This window comes from Anolis sagrei, chromosome 6, assembly GCF_037176765.1.
Source record: "Anolis sagrei isolate rAnoSag1 chromosome 6, rAnoSag1.mat, whole genome shotgun sequence".
Lineage (NCBI taxonomy): Eukaryota > Metazoa > Chordata > Lepidosauria > Squamata > Dactyloidae > Anolis > Anolis sagrei.
In genome coordinates, this window is record NC_090026.1 from 10,160,592 (window position 1) to 10,181,468 (window position 20,877).

Genomic DNA, 20,877 nt, shown 5'->3' on the forward strand with positions numbered 1-20,877 from the left:
TTTTTCTCTACCTCTGTTAACGCTCTTAAAGATAACGTTGATAGATGTCTTTCTTACAAAGTGACATTGGCAACGTCAGCTGCTAACCCTCAGTCTAAATTTTAGAATTTCGAGTGATGTTTTGAATTTGAATTTGAATTTCTAGACATGTTGTTTCTAAGAAGCTGAGAATGTTAAGGTTGCTGGTCTTGCTTCTTCTGGTGACTTTCCATCAATGCAAAAGAGATAATACAAAATGCCCAAGAAAGGATTCTCTGCCCATTCCAGTTCCTCATGAGTGGTATCAGCCGGGAGCCCTCCTTATCGGTGGCATTGCATCTCACATCATTTGTGCGTTCCACAAGCTTTCCTTCAAAAAACACCCAAATGACTTCCAGGAACTGGGTCTTAATTTTCAGATGTAAGGAACTCCTCCAATTTTTCTATATAAGGTATTTGTAAAAATGTTAGAACTGTCTAAGCCGGAAAATAGAATAATGAAAAAATGTGTGTGGGGCTCATTTAATCTTTATGTCTCAAAAATGATTTATCTGTTGTCAATTCTCTAATTTCTAATTTGTTCACAATGTCCTAGAACCACCCTTGATATAGGCAGCAATATATAGAACACAGATATCTATTACTAAGATACACAAAGTATTATGTTATTGTTGAAACTTCAATGTAAGTCATATGAACATTACTTTGACTATCTTGTATTGGTTATGTATTGATTTAATGTTAACAATAAGGGTGCTATAGCATGTCTGTTCTATGTATGTTGTTGTTCTTTTCATACATGCAATTGTAGTGCCAGAGACTTGTCTCCTGTTGAAATATTAAGAAGAATTCATTACCTGAAGAAGGTGTTTTCATTATCAACACCGAAACAAGGAACTACACCAGGGATACCTTGTTGTAACCTGGTCACCATGTAAAACTCTTATCTGGCAAAACTTTGGATGCTACAAATAGTCCTTCAAAATATCTACAAGTGACTCTTTAAATCATCAGACATGAATATCTACATGAATATGGACATTTATCCATGACAAAGAGAGGTTATTCCTCTTTATTGTGTATATAAGTAATAAAAATGTCATATGACATCATATTTGAAGTTTCAACAACAATAACATAATACTTTGTGTATCCTTGAACCACCCTTCCCAAGTATAACAAATACTTTTATTTTCTGTGTCAGAAAAGGAGGTTCTATTTTTTCCTATTCATGTTGAACTTAAAATAGTATGACAACAGGAAAGGTGGGAACTTATTTCAGTGCCGAATGCATTGTTTTGAATAATTTCATACAATTTTTTTTATTTCCAAGTCGCACCTTTTTCATCAGTACTTCATAAACGTTATCCGTACCCTTCCTGGTGTCATGCACAATTCCATTTTTTCTGTCTCCCTCTCCCTTTGAAATGCCTTCTGAAAGATCACGTAACTCCTTTTGCAGAATGATAACAAAATTCTACCAGCATATCCTGGCATTGGCATTTGCTGTAAATGAAATCAATGAGAATCTGGAGATTTTACCCAACATCACCCTGGGTTTCCATATTTATGACAGCTACTACTTTGAGAGGATGGCATATCGCACCGTTCTGGACTTGCTCTTCAAATCACAAAGATTTGTCCCAAACTATCGCTGTGGCGCTGAGAAGAACCTAGTAGCTGTGATTGGAGCACTTGGGTCTGACCTCTCTTTCCACATGGCAGAACTGTTAGGAGCCTATAAGATCCCACAGGTGAGAAACATGACGGAGGATGGAAAGGTTTTATTTAATTCTTTGCTACTTATATGCGTATCTTGATTCTTACTATTGAGATGACTGTTCTGAAGATTCAGAGATATTGTTAAAGGAAACAAATGGATATAGGTCATATAAAAATGGCTCAAGAAATTCAGGAGATAAAGATTACAGTTGTGGAGAATAAGATTCAAATCTCTGTTGGACCCTGGAAATCCACTGGGTAATTCTGAGCAAATCACATTCTCTAAACCCCAAAGGTAAGGAAAGCATCACCACCCAGAACATATCTTGCCAAGAAAACCCTGTAATATCTTCCATTTAGGGATGTCAGTGGTCAGGAATGACTTCAAAGAACACAAATAGAAAGGATTCAGGGGGTCTTACAAATGAAATCATTCTTTACTCTCAGAAGTGGGTAGACCACAGTTCTTTGAACAGCTGGTCAATTACATATGCAACCAAATGAAAGGGAATAACTAAAACACAATAATTTCACTTCACTTATAGTTTTATTTAACTGAAACCATTGTACATTGTATTTTAGCTTGCATATGGATCATTTGCATCTCAAGAGAGTGAGGCAACACACGCTTTTTCCTTCTACCGCATGAGTCCAAATGAATTCCATCAGTACGTGGGGATTATTCGTTTACTTAATCACTTTGGATGGACATGGATTGGGCTGGTGGTTGCAGATGATGAAAGTGGAGACCAATTTTTACAAGTCATAGAGACCTTGTTTGCTCAAAATGGAATCTGTTCAGCCTTCACACAAAGATCGCCACGCCATGGTCGTTTGACTGAAGAGCAGGATAACAAATTTGTGAGGGTAACTGTAGATGGTAATGCCAGAGTATTTCTTATGCATGGTGATGCTATGGTGTTCATGTGGATGATCACATTCTATGTTTTTTTACTTCCTGAGGATATGAAAGCTGTATATCTGGGAAAACTGTGGATTATGACATCCCAGGCAGAGATTATTGTAACAGGGGTTACAAAGGTAATTGACTTTCAAATCTTCAAAGATACAATATCCTTTGCAGTTCACTCAGAGGAACCTCAGGGTTTCCAAGCATATCTTCAGAATGCAAAACTTAACCGTATAGAAGGAGGTGACCTTCTTAAAGAATTCTGGGAACAGGTTTTTGACTGTACCGTTCCAAATCCTCAGGAGCCAATGGAGACTGGCAATAAATGTACATGGGAGGAGAAGCTGGAGATGGTTCCTAGCTCAGTTTTTGAAATGAGCATATCTGGTCACAGCTACAGCATCTACAATGCCGTGTATGCTGTGGCATATACTCTCCATGCCATGGGATTGTGTAGAGTCAAACACAGAATAATGTCAGGATTTAGAAGAGCTGGATGTCAAGAGCTCCAGGCTTGGCAGGTAATCTTTCCAACATGAAGAGTTTTGTAGATAGTTAAATAGCCTCCCAGTTAACTGTACAACATGCCACAATGATGATGTAGTAGTAATATTACTAAGAATTGCCTCAATATTATATGTCTGTGCATTAGAAGTGCAGTAGTCCTAGTACAGTAGAGTCTCAATTATCCAACATAAATGGGCTGGCAGAACGTTGGATAGGCAAAAATGTTGGATAATAAGGAGGGATTAAAGAAAGCGTATTAAACGTCAAATTATTATGGATTTGGTTTCTGATTTTAATAGGCATTGTTTTAATTACTGTTTTAATATTTTTTTAATGTTTTGATTGTTTTATGATGGTGGAATTGTATGGTGCTTCTGTGAGGCTGCCCTGAGTCTCCCCTTGGGGGTGAGAAGGGCGGGGTATAAATATAGGAAATAAATAAATAATAATAAATAAATTACATTATGATTTTACAAATAAAGCACTAAAACATCATGATTTACAATAAATCAACAGAAAAAGAAGTTCAATACATGGTAATATTATGTAGTAATTAGGCCTGGGTAACCATGGAAAAATTTGTTTCTAAACTCGTTTCGTTTTTAGGGGTCCATTGCGTTTCGTTATTTAAAAGAATTCCGAAATTTTCTTTTAAAAAATTTCGTTATTTACGAAATTTCGTAAATTTCATAATTGATTCGTTAATGGCGGACGCGATTGCACAATACGCTAAAAAAACCTCCAAATGGGACAGGGGGAACTTCTGAAGCTTCCCTCTCCCTCTGTTGTTGGCTGTTGGTGTGATAATTTATTTTTTTATCACTGATAAAACAAACAACAAATATAAAACTTGCACCAGACATACGGAAATAATAACGAAATGATTTTGAAACGATTTCGAAACAATTTCGAACCAATTACGAAACAATTACGAAACAATTACGAAATAGATTTAAAAAATCGTTTCGTTTTTTGGTTGCTCCTGCATGGCTCGATATTGGATCATAAGCTAATTTAAATACGAATCAATAACGAATTACGAAATTAACGAACGAAACCGCCCAGCCCTATGCCATATAATCCAGTTTAAAGCATTTATTGGGGGATTTTCTGCTTTGATATTCTGAGTTATATGGCTGTGTGGAAAGGTGGGTTATCTGAGACCACACTGCCATATAATCCAGTTTAAAGCACGTATTGGGGGATTTTCTGCTTTGATATTCTGAGTTATATGGCTGTGTGGAAAGGTGGGTTATCTGAGACCACACTGCCATATAATCCAGTTTAAAGCATGTATTGGGGGATTTTCTGCTTTGATATTCTGGTTATATGGCTGTGTGGAAAGGTGGGTTATCTGAGACCACATTCCTGATAGTCCGGCTGATCGGCTGATCAGTAAACATATTCATGAATTTCCTGCTGTTATATTAAGACTCCTACACATGCTGTGACAAAAATTGGAAAAAAATCGATTCTTAATTACTCCTCACACTATTCCAAAATGGCTCAATATTGGATCGTAAGCTAATTTAAATACGAATCAATAATGAAATACAAAATTAACGAACGAAAATGCCCAGGCCTAGTAGTAATTATTGTATTCATGAATTTAGCACCAAAACATCGCAAAATATTGAAACAGCTGTGAATCTAGGCGGGAGGCAGACTGTGTCGGATAATACAGAATGTTGGATGAGCGAAGTTTGGATAAGCCATTCAAAATAATAACTGCAGCAGCTTCGAAAATCTCAGCCATTTGTACTCACAGTGGCTTCTGAGAGAAGTCAAAAATACTACAGAAAGAACAAAGGAAATGATCAAAATGCCATGAGGGAATGAGGGAATAGTACTATCAGGGTAGCTCTCTTTTTTTATTAGAATTCATACAAGTGAATCAGAATGAAATGCTTTTGAAAACACAAATATCTAAATGTTTCACTTTTTGTTCATAGCTTCATTCCTTTCTTCAAGCCACTATTTTTAACAACACAGCTGGAGAAATCATATCATTCAATGACCATGGAGAACTGATTACTGGATTTGACGTAATGAACCTGATCATGTTTCCAAACAATTCTTTCCTGAAAACTAAAATTGGAATGGTGAATCCCAATGATGATGATGGAAATCGATTGATCATTAATGAAGATATGATGGAATGGCGTGCAAGGTTTAATCAGGTGTGGATTATTTTTAACTCTTGAAGGACACTTCTTTAGCAGCCTAGGTGATCTCATGTGATTCGCTAGCTTCCATGTTGAATTGGGAGGCATCAGGGCATCCACGCCATACCTGGCTTTTTGGAAAATGGAAAACTACATTTTGGAGATTTTATGATTTTTGGAAACGCATGACCTTGTGAGAAATCACAGCCTTTTGAAAAATGATGCCATAACCTCTTGGCAAAAAGCATGACCAGTTAGAGTCATAACCTATTGGGAAAAATGGCATTCACAAGCATTCACACAAGGCAACTAGGTTTCTCAAATGTTAAATTGATTTGCCTAGCTATGTCTTTGGACTGTTAGGGACAAAGATATGTCAGTGCACAAAAACACAATCAGCAGGGTTTCAGAAGTGTTCTTTTTAGTTGCCCCAAAACATCTATTCTCCCTTAAAATATATTTGCCTTTAAGTCATGCTCTCAAGATTCCAGACACCACTCCCACAATCTGGAAAACTGTGGGAATACCCAACCCCCTCTACCAAAGCCCCCAAACCCCTTAGAAAAGTAATATAAACTTACCCAGTGCTCCCCCTGCCCTGCTCTCCTGGTGCGTCATTTCTATGTGCCAGGAGAGCTGCTCCAAGAGTGTACTGGAGGCTGGGTAAGTTATTTTACTTTTCTAAAGGGTCTGAAGGCTTTGGGGGAGGGGGTAGGGTCTCCAGTTGTTCTCACGGGCCAGTCCTGTGACAGCATCTGGACACCCACCCCAGAAAGCGTACACTTTCTAGGGTGGGTGTGTACAGGCCCCCAGGAAAATCTGTGTTTTTAAAATGCGGGTTGTCCTGGGATAAATTCCTGTCTGGATCCACCCTTAATTATTTGAGTCAACACTCAGTTAATGTGGGATTTTCTGTCTTGATATTCTGGGATATAGGGCTGTGTGGAAGGATCCCGAGTCCTGAACAATCCCAGTTTTAATCACATGGTCTGCAGCCCCTCCCACAACAATGAGTTAAAGTAAAATTGCATACCAAAACACACACATACAATACAGTAAGCAATCTGAATTATATACATAACAAATAACTAGTAGAGGCTCGAAACGTTTCTATTTCCAACACTTCTGGCAGCCGACGCTTCCCCGTTCACCGGCTGGTAAGAATTACTGTGTGGTAACCCTATTGTTTGCCTATTATCAGTAGCTCCTGATAACTTAATTAGAGAGAGGTGATGGATGTCTCACTACTTTGAGCTATAAGAATTGTCCCCAAATGATCATTTTATGCTACAGTTCCTGTTCACCACCTCCATGCGTTAAAGTCTGTAGTCAATGAACTTCCTTGTTCTCTTCCCACAAAATCTCCTTGTTTTTATGGGCAGGTGCTTCCCCTCTCTACTTGTAGTGCTGCCTGTCAGCCCGGTAATCTAAAGACAAAGAAGGAAGGGAAGAAATTTTGCTGCTTCAATTGTCTCCCATGTCCAGAAGGGAAAATTTCTAATGCAACAAGTAAGTAACAGAAGAAATCTAACATTCAGACATAGAGAGTCAACCAAGAGGCTCACATATCAATAGGGTTGAGGGAGGATGAGGATATCCAACCCAAAAATGGTTGGTTGTGGTTTTCTTTAAAAAGTTTGTGACTAAGTTTTTGGCTTACATTAAAATAATCAGGGTGCTAAACACACAAATAAAAAAGAATGTGATATACTTCAAATAATATCAACAGAGGATATCAATATGGAGCATGAAATTGAAAATTCCCTTCAAAAAGGACGGCGGAGAGGAGACATGATGGCTATGTATAAATATGTGAGGGGAAGTCATAGGGAGGAAGGAACAAGTTTGTTTTCTGCTGCCCTGGAGACTAGGACACAGAACAATGGCTTCAAACTACAGGAAAGGAGATTCCACTTGAACATTAGGAAGAATTTCCTGATTGTGAGGACTGTTCAGCAGTGGAACTCTCTGCCCTGAAGTGTGATGGAGGCACCTTATTTGGAGGCTTTTAACAGAGGCTGGATTGCAATCTGTCGGGGGTGCTTTGAATGTGTTTTTCCTGCTTGGCAGGAGGTTGGACTGGATGGTCCATGAGGTCTCTTCCAACTCTGTCTTTCTATGATTCTTCAATACATTCACAGTAATGAACATCAAGGTTTGGGTTTGTGGTGTTAAATCTCAGACATTGATTGGTTGGGCCATTGTGGTTAATAAAAGGTGTAAAGTGCTTCTATACCGTGAAATAATACCTCTGTGGAATTATGGGAGTTGTGGTTTTACAAAGTTTATATCCTTTTATGCCTAAGAGTGCTTGTAGCCTTGCTAAACTACAGATCTCACAGATCTTGAGCACTGAACCAGAGCAGTTAATGGAGATGCATTACAGCATTAATTCTACAGTATAGATGAAAGGAAAGAAATAAATCCACTGGATATTTTAATAATGTATAGTAAACCTGACCAGAAATATATACAGTAATACTTTTCTCAGGTTTACCTTCAGATACTTTGAGAGACTCATCAGCTTCCATTTAAAATACTTTCTTAAAGTCACTTATCCATAATGTATTGTCGAGGGCTTTCATGGCTGGAATCACTGGGTTGTTGTAGGTTTTTCGGGCTATATGGCCATGTTCTAGAAGCATTCTCTTCTGATGTTTCGCCTGCATCTATGGCAAGCATCCTCAGAGGCTGTGAGGTTGTGAGCATCCTCAGACGGTGTGACCGCATAACCTCTGAGGGTGCTTGCCATAGATGCAGGCGAAATGTCTGGAGAGAATGCTTTTAGAACATTTATTTGTTTATTTCCAGTATTTCTACCCCATCCTTCCCAACCCCCGAAGGGGGACTCAGGATGGCTTACATTTGGCACAATTTGATGCCATTAAATATAACAAGGCAAAAGAACAACAATTAAAACAATAACTAGAACATTAGCTCTAGCTACCGCCCAGTCTCGAACCTTCCGTTTCTGGGCAAGGTGGTTGAGAGGGCAGCAGCAGAACAGTTGCAGCAGTTCCTAAATGATACAGCCGGACTCGATCTCTTCCAGTCAGGCTTCCGTAGGGGGTATGGGACGGAGACTGTTCTAGTTGCCATCACAGATCAGCTCCGCTGCCAGATGGATCAAAGTGGATCAGCGCTGCTTGTGTTATTGGACCTCACAGCAGAATTTGATACGGTCGACCACAATCTATTGACCCACCGCCTAGCCATGACTGGGGTTAGGGGGATACCCCTTAAATGGGTGTCCTCCTTCCTCCAGAATCGGGGACAGCATGTGGTGAGGGGAGGGATGGTTTCCGAGAGATCTCCGCTAACTTGTGGGGTCCCGCAGGGAACTATTCTCTCTCCTTTATTATTTAACATCTATATGCAACCGCTTGCCCGACTGGTGCGGAGCTTTGGGCTTGAGTGCCACCAGTACGTTTATGACACTCAGCTCATTCTGAGGATGGAGGGCCGGACGGACTCTGTACCTGAAAATTTCCATCAGTGCCTTGAGGCCGCTACTGGATGATTGCGTGCCAGCAGGTTGAGGGTGAATCCAGCGAAGATGGAGATCCTTTGGCTGGGCCGTCCGGGTGGGAGGGAGATCCAGCTGCCTACCCTGGATGGCGAGACACTACGTCCGTCATCTTCTGTAAAAAGCCTTGGTGTCTTATTGGACCCTCTGCTCACAATGGAGGCTCAGGTCTCTGCTGTGAGCAGATATGCGTTTTTCCATCTACATCAGGCTAGGCGACTGGCTCCCTTCCTATCTAGAAATGACCTAGCTACGGTGATCCAGGCGACGGTCATCTTGAGGCTTGACTACTGTAACGCCCTCTACATTGGCCTTCCTTTGTCAGTGATCCGGAAACTGAAGCTGGTGCAAAATGTGGCGGCTCGTCTTCTCGCCGGGGTGCCAGTGAGGTGTTGTATCACGCCAATTCTACAACAGCTGCACCGGCTTCCGACTGAGTACCGGATCACTTTCAAGGTGCTGGTACTAACCTTTAAGGCCTTATATGGTCTGGGGCTGGCATACCTGAGGGCCCGCTTATCCCCCTACCAACCCCAGAGATTACTTCGGTCCGAAGACCAAAATTTGCTTGAAGTCCCCAACATCCGGACTTACCATCTGTCCTCTACTAGGCAGAGTGCCTTCTCGAGTGTGGCCCCTTATTTATGGAATGCCTTGCCAGTTGAAACCCGAACCATCCGAGAGCTACTTGCTTTTCGGAAAGCCTGTAAAACCTTTCTTTTCTGACAAGCTTTCGATGGGTGGATAACTCGGGACTATGTCTGTTCTAGTTTTTATTGTATTATAAAGTTGGTTGTATTGTTTTTAATCGACTGCTGTAAACCGCCTCGAGCCAAATTGGGAGTGTCAGTATACAAGTCAAATAAATAAATAAAAACAGTATTAACTGCCGTATCACCATTCCAGTCAAATTCCATATCCAAAGCGCTATTTATACCTGCTATACAAAAGCCTGGTCTCAGAACCATGACTTCAATTTCTTCCTAAAAGTAAGGAGGGATGAAGCCAATCTTACCTCATTGGGAAGCGAGTTCCACAAGTGGGGGGCTATAGCCAAGAAGGCCCTGTCTCTCGTCCCCACGTATTTGCAACGCTGGCGGAAGCGAGAGCAGGGTCTCCTGGATGATCTTAAACTGCAAGGCGGGCCATATAGCCCGAAAAACCTACAACAACCCACTTTTGGATACATTGTACATTGCCCATGTGAAAGCATCGTCATGAATGACTTTTCAATGATTTTAAAGCATAGGTTCTTTTTATTGCAATTTCCAGTGTGAGAAGGTATATTAGATTATAGAAAACATTTAGACAAAGCATGACATTGGACATACAGACCTACAGATTCTATGCAACTACATTGGATTTACAATTGCAATGGTTAACAAACAAACAGAGGGGAATTACATTTTCACTCAACATTCAGATCACATGTACACGCATTTATCCACATGCATCCAAATATTACCATATCCTCCCTCCCTCCTTGGAGAAGCAGCTGTCAGGCCAGACCCTCATTTCCTGCAGCCTGCCAAGGCATAGTTCCATAACTTCCATAAAGCCAAAACTTCACAACGCTGAGATGCCAAAACTTCTTTCCCTAAGAACAATGCCAAGGACCAGATCTCTGTTTTCCATACAGCAGAACCTGACTCCCTTCACAAAATCCAAGACTCCAAAAGCACACTCCTTCCTCTTCCCTTGAGAAAGAAGGCCAAAATGACCAGACTGCTCCCGTGCAGATTTGCCACTATCTGAATACAATACTATCTGAATATCTCTCCTTCCAAGGAGCAGAGCACGGCGGGTGGAACAGACTCCTCGGTCTGCCATGATTTGAGCATTATTAGACTTGGTCTTTTATAGGAATATTCTGTTGATGTAGACCCAAAGTTGTAAACTAATGATAGACATCTTCCATCCCGGATCCATCTCAGTTTCCTGGCCAGATGTTGATCTTCTTGATTGGTGTTGATCTTATGTTGACTTCCTTCTTAACATAAGGAAGGTTGCAAACATTTCCTTTATCACTGTCCCAGTTCTTATCACAGTTTACTCTTCAGGTCTCATTAGCAGGTTTTAATCACAAAGCAGCAAGCAGGTAGTTAGCCTTTATCAAATTTGCACATTGAATTTCTTGTGACAGCATTAATTCTTTTATTTCCCTCCACAGATATGAAAGAATGCTTTGAGTGTCCAGAAGATCAATACCCAAGCAAAAGCAAAAACAGATGCGTTCCCAAAGATATCTCCTTTCTGTCTTATGATGACCCCTTAGGGATTAGTGCTGCTTCGGTTGCTGTTTTATTTTTCTTGATCACAGCTTTGGTGCTAGCCATTTTTATTAAGCACCAAGATACTCCAATAGTGAAAGCAAACAACCTGGACCTCTCCTACATTCTCCTCATTTGCCTTCTTCTCTGCTTCCTCTCTTCTTTCTTATTCCTCGGTCGACCTGGCAAAGTGAGTTGCTTTTTGAGGCAAGCGGCATTTGGCATCATCTTTTCAGTGGCGGTTTCTTGCGTCTTAGCCAAAACCATCACCGTGGTTGTAGCTTTCATGGCTACAAAACCAGGGTCCAACATGAGAAAATGGGTAGGGAAGAGGCTAGCTAATTCCATTGTCCTTTTTTGCACTTTGATACAAGTTGTTATTTGTACAGTCTGGCTAGGGAGTTCTCCTCCATTCCCAGATTTGGACATGCATTCACTCACCGGGCTAATAGTTGTGGAATGCAATGAAGGTTCCTTCATCATGTTTTACCTTGTCCTAGGTTATATGGGACTACTTTCCGTCATCAGTTTTACAGTAGCTTTCCTTGCTAGGAAGTTGCCTGATAGTTTTAATGAAGCCAAGTTTATCACCTTCAGTATGCTGATCTTTTGCAGTGTGTGGTTGTCTTTTGTCCCAACTTATGTGAGCACTAAAGGGAAATACATCGTAGCCGTGGAGATCTTCTCTATCTTAGCCTCAAGTGCTGGACTACTGACATGCATCTTTTCCCCAAAATGCTATGTTATTCTGTTGAGACCAGAGTTAAACAACAAGGGCCATCGAATAATGAGAAAAAACTGAAGCATCTGACCCTGTCTCGTAATATGTAATAACCACAATCTATATGTCCTAAATTCATGTGATGGCAAACTAAAGAACGAAATCTGCTGTTGTATGATTATTGTTGATCAACAGCCCGTTATCTCTTGTTCCAGTGTGTCGTTTTGGATGTAGTGAGATTTGCACTTTCTGGGTTGGATCTCACCAAACTAAGGACCTCTTCACACACACACATTGGCATGCATTAAGCCCAATGGCAAGGCTTTTGGAAAGCCATTGTTTTTTGTGCTGTCTCACTGCATAGCGCTGCCCCACTTTGCCATCACATTGGCATTGGCATCATGGATGCAGCCTTGCTCTGGCAACACAGAAACCTCCCATATTGCAAGATCAAGGCTGCCCATTGGGGAAAGCTGTGAGCATCTTGCTTCCCCCAATGCGATGGTAGAGTGGGGCAGTGCTACATGGTGAGGAGGCACAGGAAGCATTGGCTTCCCAAAATCCTTGCCATTGGGCTTAATGCACACCCAGCAGCTTTTGTAGTTGTCACCGAGTATGTGAAGAGACCATTAAAGGAGCTCAGCATGTTTCCATATATTATGATTCGATAGGACGTCAAATGATATTGCTATGTATGGTATTATTCCTGCTCAAACGATCTGACACTTTCTCTAATTCTCTTCTCTAATTTTCATCCATATTGTGAGATAAATCATATTTCTGAGATGTGGGTAGGAAGTATGTACAATATCTCCCCTATTCTACAGCACTCAAAAGCAACTCAGGTTTCCACTGGTGGCATAGGAGGGTTTTTGTCTTGTTGCAGATTCATTTCCTTTCTCGGTGGTTCTTGCACAGTAATACACTCTAGTATTTTCAGGTTTCAGGATGTTCATTTGCAGATAGAGCATTTTAAAGGGATTGTTCCTGGAAATAGGAAAGCGGCCTTTCACTGTGTCATCATACAACTGCTCACCCCCCATCAGTATCTATTAGGCTTGGTTGATCAAGAAAAAATTTGGTTCTAAACTCGTTTCGTATCTAGGGGGTGCCAGCGTTTCTAATCTGAGAGGATTTCTGAAATTTCCAATTTTAAAATTTCGATATTTACGAAATTTTATAAATATACGAATCGATTCATTAATGGCGGACACGATTGCGGCGCAATACATGAAAAAAAACCTCCAAACAGGACAGGGGGAACTTCTGAAGCTTCCCTCTCCCTCTGTTGTTGACTGTTGGTGATAAAACTAACAACTAACCAAAAACAAACTATATTACATCATATTATATTATTATAATATTATTATATTATATTATTGTATATTATATTATTATAATATTATATATCATATATTATATAATTATATTATAATATTATTATTGTGTATTATATTATATTATATTATAATATATTATATTATATATATTATATATTATATATTATATATTATATTATATATATTATATTATTATATTATATCATTTATATTATATTATATTATATCTTTCCTCTTTGCATTAGTGGCTTTGCGAGGTGGGCATGGTGGGAAGGTGGTTGCAAGGTGGGAAGGAAAGCTGAGAGAACAGCTGTTCCTGAAGGCCACGCCCCCAGCATTTACGATTCACTGGCAGAGTCGTATGGAAGATGGCGGACGCGGCTTCGATATGGCAAAAACACTTCCGGGTTGCTAAAACGCGTCAAAATCGCTTCTAAAGCTGTAAAAATAACGAATAAATAACGAATTAAGAAATTAACGAACTAGATCAACCAAGTCTAGTATCTATTCTTGCAATCCGTTCCAGCCCCTTTCCAGAAGACTGCCTCACCCAACTCATGTAGTGGCTGCTGAGAGCAAACCCAGAGGCTTTGCAAGAGAGTTGAAGGAAATCTTCAGGTCTCTTTATGCCCTCACCAGACTCATGTACTAGTGGCTGAACTTGTGATTAGACATCTGGAAAGGACAGGAGATTATCAATTTAACTGGAAAATAATAGATGGGAAACAACATCCTTTGGCTCTATAGGAAAGAATAACCAAATTACCTGTAATCGCGGCTGAAATTAGAACAAATGTAAGCCAAGATATAATTTTGCCACTTCTTGCTTTGGGAAACATTCACAAAAACACAAATGTGTGTCTGAATAGTGTGGTCACAGGGTAACACATTACTTGAATTTATATAGATCACAGCATATAAGTGAAATATTATTCTTTCTTGAAAGATTGAAAGATTTGTGAAGCTTTCATAAGCCTGCCATGTTGGAGCTCAGGATTGAAAAAAGAAGGGTGAGGTATATACTTCATTACAATTTAGTAGGGTTTCCTACTCTAATATCCATTCGGTTGATGAAGATTGCTACCTTCAGTATACTTGGGATCATAATTCTTACACTTATTATTTTACTGACACAAAACACAGTATGAGATATGCAAATGAGATATATTTGCTGGATTTTCTATCACAAACCCTCAAGTGAAACACTTCCCAAACGTCTAGGACTGTGTGATGTATTTTCGAATGATGCTTGCAGATCCAAGTCAGGTGGCCTTTTGCAGTTGACAGGTCATGATTTTGTCACTGTTTATTGTTTCAAAATGCCGGCTGAGATCTTTTGGTATGGCACCCAGTGTGCCGATCACCACTGCAACCACCTGTACTGGTTTATGCCAGAGTCTTTGCAATTATTATTATTATTATTATTATTATTATTATTGTTATTATTATTATTATCACTTACATTCATATCTAAATTCTGGCTATCTCATGACTAGTTCATCAAGATTTTTTTCTGTGAAAAAAGGAATTGGCTTTAGAATTGAACCACCAGCACTCCCTACATCTTTACATTTACTAGGGGTATGCAAGCCACTAAAAATGGTTCAAACTCATTACAAAACTGGGGTGGGGGTTTCCTGGTGTTTCATTTCTAAATTGTTTCTAAAGTATAGTAAGTGAAAACTTTGTGACTATAATGAGAGTAATGAAATTTCGTTACTACTTCATTATAGCATTTGCACACAATTACTATAATGGGGGGAAATTAAGGGGCTCTTTTCTCCCTAATTTTTAAAGCTACTGGAGTCAGACTTGCTACAAGGGTAGAACATATTTACCACTGTTAGCTCACCAATTTTCTGAATGTTTCACTTATCTACAAATTTTGGGGAAATGTTCAAAGTTTTTAAAATATTTTTTTTAAAAAAACTACAGGAGTTATCTACTTGAATTTTACATACAATGCACAAGATAACCATGGCATCTGTCCCCAGAAATTTCAGAAAAAATCACACATTTATTGTTTAGAAAAAAACAATTTATCCCCCAACATGCGACAACAGCGATTCCCTTGAATGATTGTTCATCTTTATAACACACAACCACATATCTTCAAATTAATACAGATTTATATTATCACATATATACTCGAGTATAAGCCGACCCGAATATAAGCTGAGGCACCTAATTTTACCACAAAAAACTGGGAAAACACATTGACTCATATATAAGCCAAGGGTGGGGAAATGCAGCAGCTACTGGTAAATTTCAAAATAAAAATAGATACCAATAAAATGGCATTAATTGAGGCATCAGTAGGTTAAATGTTTTTAAATATTTGCATAAAATTGTAATTTAAGATAAGACTGTCCAACTCTGATTCAACTATTATTCTAACTTTCTTCAATGTTAAATGTGCTCACGTATCCTTCCAATAATAATAAAGTGAGTAAAATAATACATGTAATAAAATAATAATAGAGTAAAATAATAAATGTAACAATAATAATAATAAAATTAATAATAATGTAAATGTTAATGTAATAACCATAATAATACCTAGAGTAAAATAATAATAATAATAATAATAATAATAATAATAATAATAATAATAAGCCTGCACTTAAACACAATCGACGCTGACAAAATTACCATCTGCCAGCTGCAGAAGGCCGCTCTACTGGGATCTGTATGCATTATTCGCCAAAACATCAAACAGTCCTAGACACTTGGGAAGGGTCCGACGTGTGATCCAATACAACAGCCAGCAGCGTGATCTTGTCTGCAGTGGACTCATCTTGTTGTGTTTCAAATAATAATAATAATAATAATAATAATAATAATAATAATAATAATGTAAAAGAATAAATAACTTTGACTTGAGTAAAAGCCAAGGGGGGGGGGTGCTGTTACACCCAGACGCTTTATAAAACAATAGGCCTGGGCGGTTTCGTTCGTTAATTTTGTAATTCGTTAAATATTCGTTATATTTAACAATTACAAAATGATTTCGAAACATAATTTCAAATCCGGAAGGGTTTTTCAATATCGAAGCGGCATCCTCCATCCTTTTTACGAGCTTCCGCCCGTTTCGGAAATGACGTTTTAGGGATGGAGGATGCTGGGTGCCCTGGGAGCCAATCCGGCGCTCCCAAGCACCCAAGCAGCACCGTGGCTGATTGTGATTGGCCGGGCAGCCCTTTAAAAGCGGCTCCGCGTGGCCGCATTGCTCATTGCGAAGGCGAGGGCGAAGGCGGGAGGATCGGGAGGGAGGCTTGGCGGCTAGGATTCATTGCTTGCAAGGGCGGTTGAGACCTCTGGGCTGGGAGGCGCGAGCAGCTTGGAGGCTTTGCCCTGTTCTCGCCCTACAACAGGGCAGGGAAAGCTTTTTGTGAATTTTCCATTTTTTTCTGAAAATATTTTTCTTTAATTCTTCAAAAATTTATAAAAATAATCTAAAAAAAGAGAAGAATCTTGTGTTCCTGTGTGCGTGCTCTTGTCCCTGTCCTGTGGCTGTGTTTACTCCACAGCAGGGCCAGTTTTTTTTTGTTAATTTTCCATTTTTAAATATTTGTGATAAATATATTCTTCTTTTATTCTTCAAAAAATTCAAATAATAATAATAATAAAAAAGAATCTTGTGTGCCTGTGTGCGCGTTTCTCCCTGTCCTGTGGCTGTGTTTGCTCCACAAGAGGGCCAGTTTTTTGTTAATTTTCCATTTTTAAATATTTGTGATAAATATATTCCTCTTTTATTCTTCAAAAAATTCAAAAAATAACCAAAAAAAGAAAAGACCCTTGTGTTCCTGTGTGTGCGCTTGTCCCTGTCCTGTGGCTGTGTTTGCTCAACAGCAGGGCCAGTTTTTTTTGTTAATTTTCCATTTTTAAATATTTGTGATAAATATATAATCCTCTTTTATTCTTCAAAAAATTCAAATAATAATAATAATAAAAAAGAATCTTGTGTGCCTGTGTGCGCGTTTCTCCCTGTCCTGTGGCTGTGTTTGCTCCACAAGAGGGCCAGTTTTTTGTTAATTTTCCATTTTTAAATATTTGTGATAAATATATTCCTCTTTTATTCTTCAAAAAATTCAAAAAATAATCTAAAAAAAGAAAAGAATCTTGTGTGCCTGTGTGTGCATTTCTCCCTGTCCTGTGGCTGTGTTTGCTCCACAAGAGGGTCAGTTTTTTTGTTAATTTTCCATTTTTAAATATTTGTGATAAATATATTCCTCTTTTATTCTTCAAAAAATTCAAAAAATAATCTAAAAAAAAGAAAGAATCTTGTGTGCCTGTGTGCGCGTTTCTCCCTGTCCTGTGGCTGTGATTGCTCCACAAGAGGGCCAGTTTTTTGTTAATTTTCCATTTTTAAATATTTGTGATAAATATATTCCTCTTTTATTCTTCAAAAAATTCAAAAAATAATCTAAAAAAAGAAAAGAATCTTGTGTGCCTGTGTGTGCGTTTCTCCCTGTCCTGTGGCTGTGTTTGCTCCACAAGAGGGTCAGTTTTTTTGTTAATTTTCCATTTTTAAATATTTGTGATAAATATATTCCTCTTTTATTCTTCAAAAAATTCAAAAAATAATCTAAAAAAAAGAAAAGAATCGATTCGTATTTAATAACGAAGTTCGGAAGTCGTTTTTGCACATGCGCAAATCGCGTCCGCCATTTTAACGAATCGATTCATTATCACCTTAACAAATCGACCCCCATCAATAACGAAGTTTCGGAAGTGTTTTGCGCATGCGCGGGGCCCCCGCCATCTTAACGAATTGATTTGTTAATAATAACGAAATTTCGTAAACACCGAACTTTTTTAAAGGAAAATTTTGTAATTATTTTAAATAACGAAACGCAAAAACCTCCAAAAAACGAATTGATTTTAGAAACAAATTTTTGCGTTGTTACCCAGGCCTATAAAACAAACTATGATGTGCTGTCCCTATGTCTGGGCAAACTGCTGGGGCTTTCTGGAGAAAATTGAGATAATCAACAATGGAGTCTATTGTGGGTTCTAAACATCAAAAAGGATATTTATTTCAAAGTCTTGCAGACTTGGTACAGTTCTTTCAAAGTTGCAATCAAACAGTCAATAGATAAAATCAAACAGATATTCCTTCTCCAAGAGGCAAAGGGTCCAGGAATCCCTCACCCTAATCCAGAGCCCTTATCTATAGAAAGAACCAATCTTTCTCTAACTATCTAGGTTCCAGACTAGCCTTGAAGAAAAGGCAATACGGCCTATCTCCCTATAAACTCTATAAAACTCAATTCTATTTGATCTATGACTCAATTTAGCTTCTCTCAATTCTCTAACTACGATATCTCAATTACACTTATCTCAACTCTCAGTTGTTCTTAATTTGGCTTACCTAACTGTAACTCAATTAAGCTTAACTCAATCGTTTTTGCAGTGGTTTTTTCTGAGCTACCTTTTTTGGCCTTCAGCACATCCAATGGCTTCTTTAGGACTGAACAGGGCAGGGAGATTCTAAAAAGGAAATTCTCCCCAGGAGGAAGGGCGGGCTCTAAGAACTGCTCCCTAGGCCAATCACTGCAAAGAGTTTGCAGGCTGACCCCCTTTTTCCCCGCCTTTGGCTGCAAAACTCCAGGCCCTGCAAGGCTGCTGCAGCTTCCAAGAGAAAGGCAAGAGGCAACCAATTTAAGCAACCCAAAAAGGCTGGGAGACGGAACAGGGGGGCTTTTTCAGCCTAAAAAAAGGACTGAAAAACTTGGTGTATACTTGAGTATATGCGGTACTTACATACTATGCAATACTGAAGGTGGATGTGAGTGTGACTTGACCTGATTCTGTACTGTGACACCCTGGTCATCTAGGACATCAGTGAAATTTTGTCGATATTTGTAATTGACATGTTACTTATCTGCCATGGATTTAAAGTTATCTATCTGACTTTCTTGGGGGTTCATATTTTGGCAGTTCAAGAAGTTAGGACAAATTGGAAGAATGTATGTCAAAATACATGATATGTGGAATACACAAGAAGGAACTGAGCAAACATAGTTACAAATCATTTTGTTAACCATAGCTGAGATGGTACAGAGATAATTATCACCCCATATAATTATGAAAATCATAACAATTATTTATCTCAGTCAAAATCCAGCACCTTTTCAGAAGTGGCTTGGAAAAATAGTGGATATTAAAATCAAAAAGAGGTTATAAAATCTCCCCCAAGTGCCATTCAGAGGGAGGATGAGGGGTGACAAGGCTCCGTCATGTCACACTCACATCCACCTTCAGTGTTGCATAGAGGTGGTTTGATGTCTGTTGCTCTGGGCATTTTTCCCTACCTCCTTTAACGCTCTTAAAGATAACGTTGATAGATGTCTTTCTTACAAAGTGACATTGGCAACGTCAGCTGCTAACCATCAGTCTAAATTGTTGAATTTCGAGTGATGTTTTGAATTTGAATTTTGAATTTCTAGACATGTTGTTTCTAAGAAGCTGAGAATGTTAAGGTTGCTGGTCTTGCTTCTTCTGGTGACTTTCCATCAATGCAAAAGAGATAATACAAAATGCCCAAGAAAGGATTCTCTGCCCATTCCAATCCCTCATGAGTGGTATCAGCCGGGAGCCCTCCTTATCGGTGGCATTGCATCTCACATCTTTTGTATGTTCCACAAGCTTTCCTTCAAAAACCACCCAAATGACTTCCAGGAACTGGGTATTGATTTTCACATGTAAGGAACTCCTCCACCTTTTCTATACAAGGTATTTGTAAAAATGTTAAAGCTGTATAAGCCAGAAAATAGAATAATGAAAAAATGTGTGTGAGGCTCTTTAATCTTTATCTCTCAAAAATGATTTATCTGTTGTCAATTCTATAATTTCTAATTTGTTCACAATGTCCTAGAACCACCCTTGATATAGGCAGCAATATATAGAACACAGATATCTATTACTAAGATACACAAAGTATCACGTTATTGTTGAAACTTCAATGTAAGTCATGTGAACATTACTTTGACTATCTTGTATTGGTTATGTACTGATTTAATGTTAACAATAAGGGTGCTATAGCATGTCTGTTTTATGTATGTTGTTGTTCTTTTCATACATGCAATTGTAATGCCAGGGACTTGTCTCCTGTTGAAATATTAAGAAGAATTCATTACCCGTAGAAGGTGTTTTCATCATCAACACCGAAGCAAGGAACTACACCAGGGATACCTTGTTGTAACCTGGTCACGATGTAAAACTCTTATCTGGCAAAACTTCTACAAATAGTCCTTCGAAATATCTACAAGTGACTCTTTAAATCATCAGACATGAATATCTACATGAACATGGACATTTATCCATGACAAAGAGAAGTTACTCCTCTTTATTGTGTATATAAGTAATAAACCTGTCATATGACATCATATTTGCAGTTTCAACAACAATAACACAATACTTTGTGTATCCTTGAACCACCCTTCCCAAGTATAACAAATACTTTTATTTTCTGTGTCAGAAAAGGAGGTTCTATTTTTTTCCTATTCATGTTGATCTTAACATAGTATGTCAACAGGAAAAGTGGGAACTAATTTCAGTGCGAAATGCTTTGCTTTGAATAATTTCATATAACTTTTTATTGATTTCCAAGTTGCACCTTTTTTGTCAGTACTTCATAAATGTTATCTGTATCTTTGTGCACAATTCCATTTTATCTCTCTCCCTTTGAAATGTCTGTAAATGCTACGATGAGGTCCAATATTCAGACAAAGC

The 20,877-nt window shown here is 38.7% G+C and overlaps 1 protein-coding gene and 1 gene segment (V, D, J or C); one reads left to right on the top strand and one right to left on the bottom strand.

Moving 5' to 3' along the window:
* Window positions 1–2,329: 2,329 nt before the first annotated feature.
* On the top strand, window positions 2,330–11,881 carry LOC137097309 (vomeronasal type-2 receptor 26-like). Its single transcript, XM_067469562.1, has 4 exons — window positions 2,330–3,132; window positions 5,071–5,298; window positions 6,666–6,792; window positions 10,980–11,881. Exons 1-4 carry the CDS (start codon window positions 2,347–2,349, stop codon window positions 11,879–11,881), a joined length of 2,043 nt encoding a protein of 680 aa, XP_067325663.1. The 5' UTR covers window positions 2,330–2,346.
* Window positions 11,882–12,630: 749 nt separating this feature from the next.
* On the bottom strand, window positions 12,631–19,447 carry LOC137097310 (Ig heavy chain V region 914-like). The segment is given in 3 exon segments: window positions 12,631–12,849; window positions 13,655–13,800; window positions 19,396–19,447. Coding segments are annotated over 3 exon segments (417 nt in total).
* Window positions 19,448–20,877: the final 1,430 nt, after the last annotated feature.

Coding starts and splice junctions, on each gene's coding strand:
- LOC137097309 (XM_067469562.1), top strand. CDS start 2,347: ATGAGTCCAAATGAATTCCATCAGTACGTGGGGATTATTCGTTTACTT. Junction 5,299..6,665: donor GGCGTGCAAGGTTTAATCAG/GTGTGGATTATT, acceptor TTTTATGGGCAG/GTGCTTCCCCTCTCTACTTG. Junction 6,793..10,979: donor GAAAATTTCTAATGCAACAA/GTAAGTAACAGA, acceptor TTCCCTCCACAG/ATATGAAAGAATGCTTTGAG.